Raw genomic sequence first — 14,190 nt, forward strand, 5'->3', positions numbered from 1 at the left:
GTTCCCGTACCCCACGGTACGTTACAATTTGTCCCGTGTCTTTTGAGAATTTAGTTGCTCCTGAAAGTTTTACAGACAGCAGCAGTTTTAGCAAATTATTGGTTATCGGTGAAAGATTAACAAGGACAAGGTTTAACCTCCTTTGAATTCTGGATAATAATTAAGCTGCAATAGACTAACAAACTATTCCAGTGCATTTCAACTACTTTACAAATATTTAAATATTATATAATCAAATATTTACAAAACACAGTTTCTCTCTGGGATCTGTATTCAAATATTATTACAAATGGTATTTAATTTCAAATACTTATTTTTCTGCTATACACATCAAATAATAGTTACTTTTCACAACATATATTTATATATATTTTATATTTTCTGTCAGAGGCATTCTGTACCATGTCCCCAACTAAGCTGGGCTACATTTTCTTATAGGGTCAAACAGAAAAACTTAAAGATCAATTGCTATTGCTTTATTAGATTAGAAGTAATCAGAAAAATGTTTAGTCAACTAGGGTCTTGCACTGAACACCCTGTTGTTTGGTCACATGATGCGAGCTGTGAAATAGGACTACAAAAGCTAGTCAGAACGCTCCTGATTCAAACACACACATTATCGACTTTCCTTATTGAGAATTAAAGCAGTCTGCTTTCCTACGAGTGCAATTAGGAATGAAAATTGTGTTCCACCAGTTTGCCGTCATGTCTTTGTTTTATACAAAAATATTTTTTATACAATTTTCCTATATCCCAAACATGAATTACTGACAGTTCAATTGAAACTGGAAACAAATTATAATCATGGAGCATAAACACAATAGTCCTGCTATCAATACGTACTAAAATACCAGCCAAATGCAGATTAAATAATTAGTTAAGCTGAGAGCCTGGAGTTATTTTTAACAATATATCAATGTCAGGACTATATAAAAAGGACCTTCAGATACATACCGATATTTGTGTTTCCTATCACTAGAGGAGCTTTAGGGAAACTAGACTTGAGCTGGACGAGCTCCTCCAAAGACACAGGAGAGATCCAGGTCATTCTTTCTCCTCGAAAGGCGAGGCTTTTCTGTTCCTGTGTCTCAGCCATCATCTGGGTGGAAGGAATCAGGGAAAAAAAGGAGACACAAAAGCAAGTCGTTAACCTGCTCTCTCAACAAACAAAGGTGGGCACAGAATTTGAGTCTAGTGAACAAAATCACATCTGCAGCAAAAAAAAAATCCTATTCACACAAAGTATTATGGACAGCATATGACATAAAACATCTTAAAACTTTAAACTGATTTCCCATGACGTTTTTTCACATGGACGTTAGCTGGTGTCCCACAGACTTTACAAACTGATCTACCATGACTGTATCAAGCAGAATTTATAACCATAAAACAGTACAGCTGATTAAATTCACAGTTCTACAACATTAGCATCAAAATACCTGTCCCTAAAGAGATTTTACTTATATTAGCCTGTGAGCGTATCCTACTGTACCACAAGTCTGATGAAAAAAACTTAACTGCAAGTCTTACGGTATTTAAAATGTATATTTTACACAAAACTAACACAGAATGTGAAGCATTTATAAGTGACTTATTTTAAATCAAATACCATCTAACAATACACTGCAGACTGTTAAAAGATCTGCTCTGGAAAAAGATGATGTCTGGTTGTGAGTATGAGAGTTCATTGATAACTGGTGACAAAGTGGCTGTCTTACAATGAGCTCTGGAGGAAATATCAGCTCTTGTGTTGGGTCCAGAGGTAGGAGGTCATCTTTATTGAATAACTCTGGGCCCTAGGAAAGAAGAAGATTGGGATGGAAAAAATCATGCATCCCAACTTAAAGAATGCCAACTCAGAGAATTCCTGAGAATTCTGCAAAAAAACATTCTTTTGAAGCACCGTATACATTTGCAAAGGTTAAGGTCATTTCATTTCACTAGAGTAATTTAAGGATAATTATGCATATGTGCACCAAACATCACACAATTAGGCGTTATATACCTGAGTGGTCTTGCACGTTTTACTATGATTGTAAAATTCCTCACCACTTACTACTCAGAGCCAGGACTAGAACAGCTAGTCAGCCTACATTATGAGAGACGTTCCTAATGGTAGAGGGTGATTACGTGTAAATGTTTAATTGAAATTCACCAGGGAGTAAAGAAAGCATTTAAGTTCTAAGGATCACTCACATTTTCACAGTCTTGTCCAGACATCTCTTCTTTTAAACAACATTCTCCATTTCTCTTGTCTTGGCAACAATTCTCTGCCTGAAATATAAATAAGAAAGGAAGTTACCTGAAACCACAGTTCAGCTGCATTACAACTTGGAACAATGCCTGTACTGTAATACAAAACAGATAACTAGAGGACAATTCATGATATTGACATTCAACTCTTAAGTGAAACAAATTCAGTCCAATATTATTGTCAAAATACCACTGTTGTAGGGCTGTGCAATATAACGATATATATCGTATGACGATAGAAAAACGTCTATCGTTTTATATTATGCTCTATCGTTTATATCGTGGTGTCTCAAATCCCAATCTTTACGGCAGTATTTTTCTTCCACATGTGTCGGATGCGGCAAAAAATGTGCATCAGAAACACAGACAGACATGAGGAGAGTGAACCGACACAGAATAACCAACATAACCAAGAGATACTTTAATGCGCAAGCGCACACCTTCCGCCCCGCTCTCATCGCCGGGCTAAACTCGATGTCCAAGCACCCCCCACCCCCGCTAATTTAGACGGATATAATTTGTATAAAATTAAAGAATAATAAAGTTAGTTTGCATTTTAATAAATTGGAAAGCAATGCAAACAGATGCACAAAGTTGCATTAGATGGTGAAGCGGTACAACATTTTTTTCCCCATTATTATTAATAAAAATAATAATAATAATAATAATAATAATAAAAATATTATTATTATTATTATTTAGTATTAACACGTGCTGTGCCCGTAAGTAGAATGAATCTACACCATTTTACAGCGCATGTGTTGTGTGATTACTATTACTTGTGTTATTGTTATCTGACAGTGAATCATATATATGGGAAATACATTATATATATATATATATATATATATATATATATATATATATATATATATATATATATATATATATATATTAGGACTGGGCGATATGACTTAAAAATAACATCTCTATATTTTTAGAAGTTTGGAGATACACGATACATATCTCGGTATGTCTTGTTTTTATCCAATCAAGCAACAAAATAAAACCAAAGACATTAAAACTACAAGTATTTTGTTAATCATTAAATATGCGAAACTAACAAATACTACATGCAGGCTGTCATGGTAAATATATGCAGAATGCAACACATTGCAGCGCAAGTGTTGCAGTATTGTTTACTATTGTTTACTATTACGTGTGTTATGTTGTTATGGGATAAATATGTACAGAAATACACAGTATGATTTACTGTCGCATAACAACAATAACACAAGTAATAGTAATCACGCAACACATGCGCTGTAAAATGCTATAGATTCAGGTAGATTTTACCACAGCCGGGTTTATAGTGGCGCATTTAACATCTGCTAGACAGGGACATTTCTTCTCTGACTGTCGCGTCTCGATTCTGCTTACCGGTACAGCATGTGTTAATACTAAATAGTTAATAATAATAATAATAATAATAATAATAATAATAATAATAATAAACTGTTGTACCACTTCACCATCTAATGCAACTTTCTGCATATGTTTGCATTGCTTTCCACTGTATTAAAATGCAAACAAACTTTATTATTCTTTAATTTTATACAAATTATATCAGTCTAAATTAGCAGGGGTGGGGGGAGCGATGGCTATTGTCGGGGTGCTTGCAGATGGAGTTCAGCCCGGCGACGAGAGCGGGGCGGACCGTGTGCGCTTGCGCATTAAAGTATCTCTTGGTTATGTTGGTTATTCTGTCAGTTCTCTCTCCTCATGTCTGTCTGTGTTTCTGACGGACATTTCTTGCCGCATCCGACACGTGTGGAAGAACCGGGAAGAACGCAAAGCGTCCTAATGACGAAAAATACAGCCGCAAAGAGTGGCATTTGCGACACCACGATATAAACGATAGAGCATAATATGAAACGATATATATCGTCATATCACACAGCCCTAATATATCCCATAACAACATAACACACGTAATAGTAATCACACACTTGCGCTGTAATGTTGCATTCTGTATATATTTACATTGACAGTCTGCATGTAGTATTTGTTAGTTTCGCATATTTAATGATTAACAAAATACTTGTAGTTTGAATGTCTTTGGTCTTACAGTATTTTGTAGCTTGATTGGATGAAAACATGAAATTATATATATATATCATGTATCGCCCAAACTTCTAAAAATATCGAGATATTATTTTTAAGTCATATCGCCCAGCCCTACACTCTTGGCATCTCACAGAAACATGCATATTCCTCCATGCAACTAAGGTTCACAAAGACATTATGAAACCTTCCTGAGTTTGTCCCAATCATCAGGGAAATCAGTAACAAATATGGCTGTCATAAATGTTGGGAGCATTATCCTGTCAAACCAAAACCCAATAAGACTAATTCCACGGTTGAATATGCATCCTGAATTTAGAAGATATATTATGCTTTTTTGACACTAATGCGTCTTCCACTTAACCGAAACAACTACTTTCAAACAAAATAATGACATCAGACAATCATTCAGCTGATGGTTTTATCCAGTCATTTATTCAGACTATAGCTGGCATATATGTTTAGTTATAGAATGTAAATCAATCAATGAAGACAAACAGTATTTGGATGGCAGTTAGCAATGGATTTCTTATAATTTCCTTTAAAATCATATGAATAGAAGTATGATTAATCTGTTTCCCAGCATCATGCACGCTTTTCATTACATGTGTATATAATTCAATTATCCCAGAGCCCAGTGGAACTGAAGTCCATGACTGCATTTCTAATCTTTGAGGAAAACTAGTAGTCAATATAGTCAGGAAAATGACACTGTTTAATAACTTTCCTGATATATTTTTATGTTTTGCTCCTGCTTGTTTGTTGTTTATGGTCTGTAATGGTGTGCAATGTTGATTCTCTCTCATAAACCAAAGCGATCTACATCACTACATCACTGGATGGATACATTCAGAAAACAAAAACATGCTTTGTGGGAGTGACTGAAATATGAGTCATGTGCAATGGGAAATAGGCAAGCTTGCAATAGTAACAGAACAGAATCTATTAGTACTCATGCATAGGAGACCCGTTTTTCTTGTTTTATTCTCTTTTTACAGTGATTATAGACTTGCACAGAAAGCAGGTCATTCTTGCACATGGCTTAATGTTTAAAATGCTGTCCACAAATCCCAGTGGATCCCAGTCCACAAATAATGTTTACAGCAGTTGGGCATTCCTGTCTGGCAATAAGTATCTTCATGTATTAACAATTTACAAATACACCACTTCTTCTTGGGTAAAAGCGTGTTCAAGAAAAAAATATTTTACTCATGTTCTAGTGTACCGTCATGGATACCACAGATTTTTGAAAAATAACTGTAAACTTCTACAGTTCAACAGAAGCTTTGGTTCTTAACTTACCACACAGAATGTTTTATAGCCATCTAAGATAGGTCGGTAGCCAGTGCATCGACACAAATTACCTGCAAAACAAGTAATGGAAATACACATGATGTGAATAAGTACTTTATATAAGGGAATGCAAAAGGAAATACAGGCAGGTTTTCAGTTTCTTGGATGTTTAAAAGGTAAGGAGATTAGTTGTATTATTTTTGATGAAATGCTATGAAAAAATTACATTTGCTCATTATATAAAATCACACCAATTAACAGAATTGGTAGCAACTAAGGAAAGCATACTTCCTGCCATTTCTAAAGAGAGGAAGATGTGTCCATTTGAGCCCCTGAACTGGACATACCTCCCAGGGCCTCCATTATATCCTCCATGGTGGGCTCGGGGTTGTTCCTCAGCAGAGTGTACATTGACATCACCATCCCTGGTGTACAGAACCCACACTGGGAGCCATTGGCCTTCGCAATGCGCTCCTGGTCAGAGAAACACAAGTTTTTAAGAAACAATCAACCCTTCCCACAGATAGAGGCCAGTAGAGTAGGAAGCAAATGTTTGACTTCCAAGACTCCCCATTCAATCAGCCATGAGTCTTATTGGCTGCCCAATGTATAGTAAATTCTGTACAGGTTTGGTTTACTATCATATCCCTGCTCTGTTGGATCTCTGTACCTGCACTGGGTGGATTCTGTTCTTTGTGTTTCCAACCCCCTCCACTGTAGTCACCGCAGCCCCATGCAGCAGGCAGATGGGAAGCAAACAGGCATTTACCGAAAAATGTCTTGCAATTTGAGGTAAAGGAAACCAAACAAAACAACACATAACATCAGCAGAAGACCTGCACTCTATAGCTGTGTCTTGGTCTACAGAGCAACTGGAGTTGATGAATCAGTTGAACAACACTGATAATGACATTTTACGAAATGTAAAACAACATCTGAGTCTGTGAAACCAGCCCACGAAGTTTAAAACAATGACATTGATTAATTATATACAAATATATCCTTGTCAGCAGCAGAAACATTTTGCAACAAACAGGCATTTTAACTGAACTTTTGAGTGAGCTGTACTTTGACACATATCGTGCCATTGAATTTAACAACTCGGCAGTTTTCCTTAGATGTTTCAATGTTATTTTATCCAGAGAATGAGTACCTACTCAGTATATTTGTATTTGTGTTAATATGAATGATCAATGCTTTTCTTTAATATGTAGACCATTGCTTTTAATACGAACAATGCTTTTCTGAATACATAGTCATTGCTTTTCTTCTGTATGTGAGAAATTGATTCTGCTTATGTGCAAGGAACATACTGTCCTATTGTTCCTTATCTTGTGATCATTTGTTATTGCCAAATGTAACTGAGATCACACCGAATTAGGTCAGAACAAAACCTTGAAACCAGGTATTGATCAATTTCTATATATTGGGACAAGATAAATGTTTCTAGGATAAGATGTAGACAAGTTGTGAAACTCAGACCTTCAATATTATACAAAACTGTATTAATGGCTGTTTTTCCTTCTGTATCTCTGCTTGCTCCAATAGGAAGAGAGAAGACTCCTTCTCCCCCTCCTTCTGTAGATCATCACAATTTTGGCGGGTAACAGAACTGCTTGTAACCAGGGAATCAATAGGCCTTGCAGTCCTAACCAGATACCGGGTCTCCGTGTGAATTCATTAGAAAATAAAGCTGATTGACTGAAACCCCTGTCCCGAGAACTCTTTCCAACAGTATTCACTGTTAAAGCACAATTAGCACAAACACTACTATACTATCAGTTTCCAAAACCTGTTTCATTCCCCTGCTGGCTGTAGCCTTGAGTTACGTCAGCATGCTTCTTAACATGACAGCAAACCGTAAAGCTGTCTCATTAAACTGAGCTGTCTCTGCTACTCTAAAGATCTCATGGGGTCTCACAATTAGGCTCACAGACTGCTTATTCCAGATCAATCTCATTGATTCTAAAATATGAAGTGTGCATCCATGCTTTAGAAGACACAAGACTTTATATTCCAGCAATATTTTGTATTCTAACTGTACTATATTAATGCATAGACGTTTTAGGACCAAAAGGAAAGCATATATTCCAAGAAAGTCCATCCATCTTATGCCTTTGCAACAACCGCTTCAATCCAGTACAGGGTATATATGGGGGAGCAAACACAATCATTCACAGAAAGTTATATATAAATTCAGAATTAATCCGTTTTTAAATTACTGTCCTATACATCTTTATGTAGGAGTAATTTCAAATAGTTTTCTTAGTTCATGTTCCCCTAATTACATATCCAATTACCTGTGTTTTATTTCAATTATTTCCTTGGACTGCTAACTGTATGTTGATCCACATAAATGATTCAGAAAAACACCTCAAGGCTGTATGGGAGTTGGTCTATAAGGCAAGCACCTTAGAGCAAGCATTCAAAAGTCAGCCCTTCTAGTTCATATCAATATACATTTGCAGGATTTTGACATCTTCAGCTTTTTAATTCCTTGATGATTAGATAACTATTTAATTATATAAGACACAAGCCCACAGGAATGCCTTGGAATGGATCAGAAGAGCTGGGATGTTATTATCCGTGCACTGGCGTCTTACATTTAATCGATGGAGCCATTTACTCATAAAGCTGCTGTGCCACTGCATTCTGATGTTTCATATTCAATGTTCCCAAGATGACAGTTAGCACGCTAAACTAAACACAAAGGCATGTCAAATGACAGTTGACCACAAAATATCACAAGCTTTGATTTCATGGCTCTTTGCCCTATTTTGGAAATTACAACGTGTGAGTGTTGGATTTACCAGTATACAGTTGCAATAATATCAGGTACTGCCAAATTTTCTTTAGCTGAAAACTGTTTTGTTTTTTATGTCATGGCATCCAAATCTTTACACCCTTTTTTCACTATGTCACCACAGAGACATTTCAAGCCAGACAGTTTATTAAGTTTAAAAAGAATAATAAATAATCTAGCTGCTGTTTGAAGTCTCCCATGTCAGCTTCTCCTTGTCCTGCTTCGAGACAGGACAGAAGATTGCTTTAGTTTCTATGTCGCCGCAGTTTATATGAAGGCACTGTTTCTCAGAAGATGTCACAGAAAAGATACAGTATCCTCTTGGACTGACGCTGGTATTGCGACACCATGACCGTGCAGGCCCCACACCCCCCACCTCCGCAGCCATACTTCGTCCCAGTCAGCCTCACTGCGGAGACAGAGGAGTCAAGGAAAAACACCCTTGGCAAGAATTCATTATCTTGGCAGGACGACACAAAGGAAATACTACACAGTAACGAAATAATCACCAGTCAAGACGTACATGTAATGCCACTTGATTTTAAGGAAGTATTGAAACAATAAATCAATCAGACAATCTTTTGTGTGTGTGTGTGTGTGTGTGTGTAAAAAGTTTCCAGGTTCCTTTCACTGCAGATATTTTTCTCCACACGATGGATTTATGCATTTTGTATGATGACAACATCTTCAAGTAAAGACAGAAGCAGAACAACTTGCAAGACAACCATCAGGGGGGAAAGGGTAATTCATTATCCAGGTATAACTTCTTTCCAGTAGCAAAACAATTACAGACTAATCTTATTTCACCAGACACAGATCATCGAGTCTACTCCTTTGACAAATCCTGCCATTAACTCACAGTGAAATGCTTATTACTCTCGTCAGATTTCAAGTCCTTATCTGACCTTTGTTGCTAATACTTGCAGGATAGATGCAGCAAACCACAAAACCCCCAACATTGTCACCATCTGCTACAGGGACAAAAACCTGGAGGAAATATGCGATCCTGAAAAAACAGTGTCAAAGTAAATGAGATAAATGAGAAACTGTGAATGTCCATTAGAGTTTAAAAAATATAAATGTATTGATTTCTTAAAAAAATGTATTCAACTCACATACTGAAATGTATTTTTCTCATGAGAATGCATTTACTGAATCAACCGGTTAAAATGGTGGTACCCTGATTTAGCATTAATATAAAACGCAACCCTTGCATAATAAAGGTCACGTTGCATTAAATAACTGCACCAGAAGGATACGTTTCTCTCTGATGTAAGAGAGCAGCATGGTCTCTGGATCTGCATTTCTTTCCACCACCTGTTAAGAATAATATCCCGCCAGTGAACAATTATACACACCAAAAGTTGAGTTTAACTGTATGTTTGTGGACTACATCTAAACACTATGGATAACAAAATAATGTTGGCTTCCATACAACAGTGTCAGTTGCCGTTTACATTGCAAAAATAATAATTTCATCATCATTGCATCTCTGTTTAAACTTTTAAAATATTGTTTATCCCCCAGTCAATTATGATAGAAACTGTGGGTACAAATATAATTCCCTATAGTTTATTTGCTTACTATCGTATGTTTTTCCAAGGTATTGCATGTAAACAATGTGTTAGCTGTTACTTCTCTTATAATATTATTATTGTTATACTGTTGAAAGTTATTGGATCCAATAGGTTATAAAGTTTAAAGTCACACTTAAAAGAAAACAACAACATGCTAATAAAAATGCAACAAAGTAGCCCATAACCACGATATGTAATCTTTACATGCAAGAATATTGAATTTGCTCTTATGGTAAGAATACATAATGTCTCCGTATAGAATAGTATTCGAATTTATACTAGTATTCGCATGTTGATCTCTTGCGTCTATCTAGGCTTTAATTAAGTATTTTATTTTTATTATTTTCTTTCTTCCTTTCTTTCTTGGCAGACGCCCTTATCCAGAGCGACTTATAAAACATAAGCGCAATACAAAGTGCAAAACTACAGTTCAGTACAAAGCATCAAACATTACAAATTCAGATGTACATAATACAAAGCAATTCAAAGCATTTTAAATCAAACATATGCCTAATAATTGTAGCCTATTCCTATTGCAGATATTAAACAACTAAAAGCATGATCCTAAGTCAAACTCACTAACAAGCCATTCCGTCATCGACCCAAACTTTACCTTTCTTCCGTTAACAAAGAATACCAAATATTCCGATTTTTCTTTTGCAGCCATTGCAGCTGTTTTAAACATCTATTCCCCGTGGACTGGGCTGCTTCGTCCTGGACGTCTGTGGGTGTTTGACAGTGGGAGGCAGTGTGGACGGGACCTTTTGTTGTCCTGACTGTGTGTGCATTCATGCACATTGCACTCACACTGTCTCAGCCCCCTGCGCAGCTGCAGCTGCAGCTACATCTGCACGGCTACATCTACAGTGAGCAGCGCCATGCATTGCCTGTTTGGCTTCATTTTACACGACCACTGGACACCAGAAACGGATTGGCTTTATTTGTGGAATGTAATCCAGAAGAGTATTTGGTATTTTGGGTAATAAGCTGATCGAAAATATTACTAGGACTCGGAGAGCCATGTGCACAAAACAGCGATGATAGTCAATGAGCTCTTAGGCAAACAGTCTCCTAGTGCACGTCAGCGCCCCCTATTGCATAATCTACAACACCTTAATGAGTCTAAACAAGCAAAGCTAAAAACCGGGACATTTAAACGATTTAATTAAAATCCCTGATCGTAAAAACTTAACGTCTCATATCAGACTTATTAGTCTATATGATATCCCTCCTTATATCTACTGTATGAATCTCAATTATTGTACTTGTACTCACATTATTCACACAGTCGAGTGGCCTACGCATTTTATTATTATGCATTGTAGACTCTAAAAGTGTAGCAGCTTATACTCACACAGCAATTGATCTCAAATGCATTTTTTGTGGGGAAGAATGAAAAGAAAAGTCACCTAATACACTTTCTGTTACTCGCTGCTTCCTGGCGCAGTACATCTCAGGTCAATAACCAAAGCGTCAATCAGGACCGGTTTCTGAGTGCGCTTTTCACCATGTCCCCCTTGTGCGCATGCACCAAATCAATCTAGCGCGGTCTGCGCAAGTGCGAAATCAAGGTGATTGCTTCGGGGATGCACGATATCCAAGGGGTGCAGGATTCATCATAACACCTGTTTAATGTATTAATCTGACAGGATTGCCATCACAACACACAAAACAGCCCCCAACTTAACAATACCAAAGAAAACCAGTTACATAACAAATAGGAGTTCCTTACCTTTCAGAAGCACACATAACACAATAGTAGGCCTACCTTTTTGAATCAAACAAATTATTTTGTTCCAGTATGTTTCCAAATATATGTTGTTGTGTTGTGGCCTTATTTAATCCTGGTCTTGTTATATTAATTGTGTGTGATGAGTCTTATGGGTTTGGTGTTTCTCTTTGCAGGTTGTGCTGGACTGACATTGACCTGGAGGTGCCTGCCTATGTGTCACCTGGGTTTTCAGCCCTAGTTGACCCCCCGCGAGGGCTGTCCTGTTCAAGGGGCTTCCAGGCCACAGGGCCCTTCCACTGTAGGTACCAGCGGCCTACGGGTTCGGGGGACAGAAGGGAGGTGAGCCACATCCAGAGCCCTCCTTATTTCATTTATTTGGAACAATGTAGACTGCGCCTGTATTAAAATACTGTATTTCATGATTCAGTGCATTTATTAAATACAAATATTGCACCTGTAAACACAGCTGTAGTCTTGTATTCATCCTTACCAGTGTCGTGAGTGTTAGTCACAGGGGCTCTACTGCATGTGAATGTTTTCAAAGCACTGAACATTTTCAACGCTTGGCACTTGATGGCTTCTATAGGGAGATCATTATACACTCTTTGAGCTAAGTAAGCAATTTCTGCCACCAGGACTCCCAGCCTCTATCCTCTTGCTCGCTCTCTGTGGCTCAGTTGCTCCATTAGCTTTAGTAGTTCCGATTCAGGGTTGCCAAAGTGTCGGGTCAATGCAGCGATGAGTGCGGTCCCGTCAGTCCTTTGCTCCCAGCTCAGGTCTTGTAGTGTCTGCGCGGCAGAGCCCTCCAGATCTGCGGCCAGATTGACAGCCTTCTCTCCGTTGCTCCAGCGATTGGCCTGGGCTACGATCTCAAATTGAATCTGGAACACTTCCCAGTCTGTTGGGCCATCAAAGCGCACACATTTTATTGCTGGGGTTGGCGGGAGGGGGTAGTTGTGAACAGGGGGGTATTGCGCCATCTCTCGAGCGAGCCCAGTCTGTAGTGGACTGGCAGCAGGGTTTCTTATTCTCTCCATTGCTCCACCTGGCAGCTGCCGCGGTGGGGGTGTGTATCCTGGGTGGCTTGGTTCTGTTTATCCCCACCACATTGGTTGGAGTGGTGTCTGGAAGGCATACATCTGCTCCGCCCCTCTGCATTGTTTCAAGTAGGCCGTCCCACCTGCCTCGTGTTGCTGCCACTCACCAGTCAAGACCCTCATGGTCCGGGTCTCCCTTCCTGGGCACAGCAGCATCCCTTCCTCAGTCTTGTTCATCCCGGCCCACCTACTCTCCAACTCATCGGCATTCCTTCTCGGTGTCGTGCTCCGATACAGCTCTGAAGTTGAAAGGTCTCGTTTGCCAGTTCGTTTTAAAAGCTGATGAGTGCAGACAAGATGTTAGGTCCAAGTCAAGGGCCAAGGGAAAGGGAGCATAGGGGTAAAATTGGTAAATTAGTTTGAAAAAAAGAAAAAAAATTGGTTTACTTCCTTACTATTTCTTCAGTAAATAAATGTTGATTGTGGGTATGTGTCCAGTGTGTAACTGAATATGCACTCTTAAGTAATGTGTAATTCTACACACAAATGTATTAATAGTATTAATAGTACTATGACACATTTTGTGTTATTTTCTACACAATGTGTGCAGGGTACGTTTCTTCTAACACAATCGAAGTGTGTTATTTATTTGTAACCACAATCCTCTGCGAAATGTGTCTCAACCAATTGCTCCCACATGCTCTTCGCTGGAGGACAGCACTGAGTGTCTGAACTTTCTACAAGACCTTTTCTGGGCCACGACATTACTAGAGGTGGGTAATATTAAAGTACAATATGCTGGTAATGTAATACTATGGCGATTGTGAAGCCAGTCCGTTACACTTTGTTTGGGAATTGTGTCTCAGGGGGACTGTCATTTATATAGTAAGGTTAAATAATACTTAATTGTTTAATAAAACATTAAACGCATACATTATCATGTTACTTCACTTTCGACCTGTCCATAGGCCTGCTGTGGTACTAGAGACATTGAGTATCCCTCCCCTCCACACGGGAACTGCAGAGACGCTGTGAAGCGATGAGCCTCATCAATCCTCTGAGCAGCGGAGCCCAGCAGCGCCATCACCGCCAGCAATGAGTTTGACATAAGATCATGCTTTTAGTTGTTTATAATCTGCAATATGAATAGACTACAATTATTAGGCATATGTCTGTCCTGTGCTTTATCAAGAATGTACTGTATGTGGGGCTGTTATACTTGCCAACATTGAATGTGTAACATACATATTTAGTGTTATTTATTTATTTGTTTATTTATCTATGTATGTATGTGTTATTTACGTATTCATTCATGTTATTTACACATTTAAAATATCCAGATTTAGACGTTTAACAGCTGTTAATTTAGTTTTAAAAGTGGATTATTCCACAGATGTGTAATGCAAAATATGCTGTATATAACTTAAAAAA

At 38.0% G+C, this 14,190-nt stretch overlaps 1 protein-coding gene across 2 annotated transcripts in view; it reads right to left on the reverse strand.

Annotated features, from left to right (window-relative positions):
- aox6 (aldehyde oxidase 6) overlaps positions 1–14,190 on the reverse strand; it is a 38,500-nt gene that overhangs the window by 22,563 nt on the left and 1,747 nt on the right. The window contains exons 1-9 of one of the 2 annotated variants that reach the window (XM_066688517.1): positions 10,604–10,779; positions 9,673–9,730; positions 8,726–8,822; positions 6,281–6,389; positions 5,958–6,084; positions 5,620–5,681; positions 2,197–2,274; positions 1,719–1,796; positions 955–1,099 (exon numbers count right to left, since the gene is read on the reverse strand). In XM_066688517.1, the coding sequence (XP_066544614.1) occupies positions 955–1,099; positions 1,719–1,796; positions 2,197–2,274; positions 5,620–5,681; positions 5,958–6,084; positions 6,281–6,389; positions 8,726–8,822; positions 9,673–9,730; positions 10,604–10,675 (826 nt within the window). In that variant the 5' untranslated portion in view covers positions 10,676–10,779. Of the gene's footprint in view, positions 1–954; positions 1,100–1,718; positions 1,797–2,196; positions 2,275–5,619; positions 5,682–5,957; positions 6,085–6,280; positions 6,390–8,725; positions 8,823–9,672; positions 9,731–10,603; positions 10,780–14,190 lie in introns of those variants that run through there. The other variant, XM_066688518.1, reaches the window with a different exon arrangement.

Source organism: Amia ocellicauda, chromosome 16, assembly GCF_036373705.1.
Source record: "Amia ocellicauda isolate fAmiCal2 chromosome 16, fAmiCal2.hap1, whole genome shotgun sequence".
Lineage (NCBI taxonomy): Eukaryota > Metazoa > Chordata > Actinopteri > Amiiformes > Amiidae > Amia > Amia ocellicauda.